The sequence below is a fragment of the Mandrillus leucophaeus genome, unplaced genomic scaffold (assembly GCF_000951045.1).
Source record: "Mandrillus leucophaeus isolate KB7577 unplaced genomic scaffold, Mleu.le_1.0 Scaffold10, whole genome shotgun sequence".
Classification (NCBI taxonomy): Eukaryota; Metazoa; Chordata; class Mammalia; order Primates; family Cercopithecidae; genus Mandrillus; species Mandrillus leucophaeus.
The window spans coordinates 5,431,986-5,434,034 of NW_012098098.1; the positions used below are offsets into that span (position 1 = coordinate 5,431,986).

Sequence of the window (2,049 nt, forward strand, 5' to 3'; positions counted from 1 at the left end):
CCAGCTCCCTGCTGCCCAAAGATGCCCTGGCTTTCCCAAGGGTGATGGGACCCGCCCAGCTCCCTGCTGCCCAGACCCCCTGGCTTTCCTGAGAGTGATGGACTTGTCCAGCTCCCTGCTGCCCAGACCCCCCCAGCTTTCCTGAGGGTGATGCTGTCTAGCTCCTGGCTAGATGCCCTGACTTTCCTGAGGGTGATGGACCTGCCCAGCTTCCTGCTGCCCAGAGATGCCTGGGATTTCCTGAGCGTGATGAGGCCCCACCTGAGGATGGCTGCATTTGTGCCAACTTCAGATATTTCATCTGAGCCGACAGAGGCTCTAGAACTTGGAATCCACCAACGTTGACCAACACTGGGAGCAGCGTCCGGAGCCCCAAGACAACCTGATCACTCAGAGATCTCTCTTCCCCACCCCACCTTCTTCCTGAGCCATGCACAGAGAGGGTAGACATTGAACAATGATTAGAAGCAACTCCAGGGTCCCTCCATGGGATTGAGACCAGGTGACAATGTGCGCCAGGCATGTTCTAGGAAATGCTGGAGGAATAGGGCCATCTGGACCCGTTGAGAGGTAGGTGGTTCCAACTCAGACTTCAGAGGGAGCACCGTGGGTTGGGGTGAAAATGGCACTTCTATCTCTAGAGTTCCCCCAGTGGCCAACAGGTGGAGTCAACCCAGATGTCCTTGGATGGACTGATGCCTGCTTACCTAACATGAGGTGCCTCCCCACCGAGGAGTAAGACTCAGCCACAGAGGAGTGAGGGCCTCATCCATGCTGCGGTGTGGGCCAGCCTGGAGAATGTCATGGAAGTGGAAGAAGCCAGGGGCGAGGGCCACATGTGGCCAGCTGCATCCCTGTGACATGGCAGAGCAGTCAGGGGCCCATGGGTGGTTGTCCGGAGCTAGCGGGGATGGGCAGTCATTGGGTGGTCTTTGGGGATGATGAAAAGACTTTGGAAGTAAACGGAAGGCATAGTACAGCATGCGCCTCATGCCACCTACTGTGTCATAGTTTAAAACCTTAATTTTATGTGCAGTGAGTTTCACCTTAATTTAAGAAACAGGAAGAGAAATACCAGAGGATGAGAATTCTTTACTCATGGTGTGCTCTGTGCATGTGAGATGAATGTCATACCCTACACACTTGCAGACTCCCAATCGGGTGCGGTTCCTGCCCTCCTGGAGTCAACGACCTGTACGAAGTCCCCAAAAGAATGGGATGGTGCCCTGGCAGCCTGGGGCTTTGAAGGGGGAGGGCGTCACCCAGGTGGACCCTGCCAGACACCTCACTTAGGGGCGGCTGAGGGTGCACCAACCAGTGTGCTGGGACTCTGTGTTCTGACCACAGTGCTGGGGCCCTTTCTAGAAGCTTCCTGGAAGCGAGAGTCAGTTTTTGTGTAGGCGGGGGGAACGCAGGCCGGAGGCCCCATAAGGACGGGCACATCTCCCTCCCGGAGCCTCACTGGCCACACCTGCTTCAGGGGAGCAAAGGGAGCTGCTGGGGCACTCGGGCCGCGGGAGGTGCCTGTCGAAAGGCGAGTGTGAAACTGGGGTGCTCAGGCCATGGGAGGTGCCGGTTGGAAGGTGAGTGTGAAACTGGTGTGCGTGGGCCATGGGAGGTGCCCGTCGGAAGGCGAGTGTGAAACTGGGGCGCATGGGCCGTGGGAGGTGCCCGTCGGAAGGCGAGTGTGAAAACAGCAGCGTGGAAGCAATGGAAGGGTCTTTCCAAGGAAGCAGGTCTGGGGAAAATGAGGGGGCGGTCAGGATGGGCTTTTGAAACATTTTTTAAATGTCTGTTTTCTCATTATAAAGGCAATGTATGCTCATTGTAGCAAACTTCAAAAATACAGGAAAGTAGAAGGTGGGAAAAGGCGCTGCGAATCTGCCGTCCAGACCTAACTGAGAACGCAAGGTGTGCTGCTGCCCTCGGGGCACGTGCCCACGCCTCCTCCTGCGCCCGCCCTCACATCTCCCCATCCGGCATGAAGCCGCTCAATAGCTATTTATGGGCTAAATTTTGGCCATGATTAAATTCCTGTGACTCGGTTTC

The 2,049-nt window shown here is 56.2% G+C and overlaps 1 protein-coding gene across 1 annotated transcript in view; it reads right to left on the reverse strand.

Annotated features, from left to right (window-relative positions):
* LOC105533848 (proline-rich protein 36) overlaps positions 1-1,976 on the reverse strand; it is a 17,390-nt gene extending 15,414 nt beyond the window's left edge. Inside the window, 2 exon segments of the mRNA XM_011972421.1 lie at positions 1,472-1,738; positions 1,967-1,976. Coding sequence (XP_011827811.1) covers positions 1,472-1,738; positions 1,967-1,976 — 277 coding nt within the window.
* Positions 1,977-2,049: the final 73 nt, after the last annotated feature.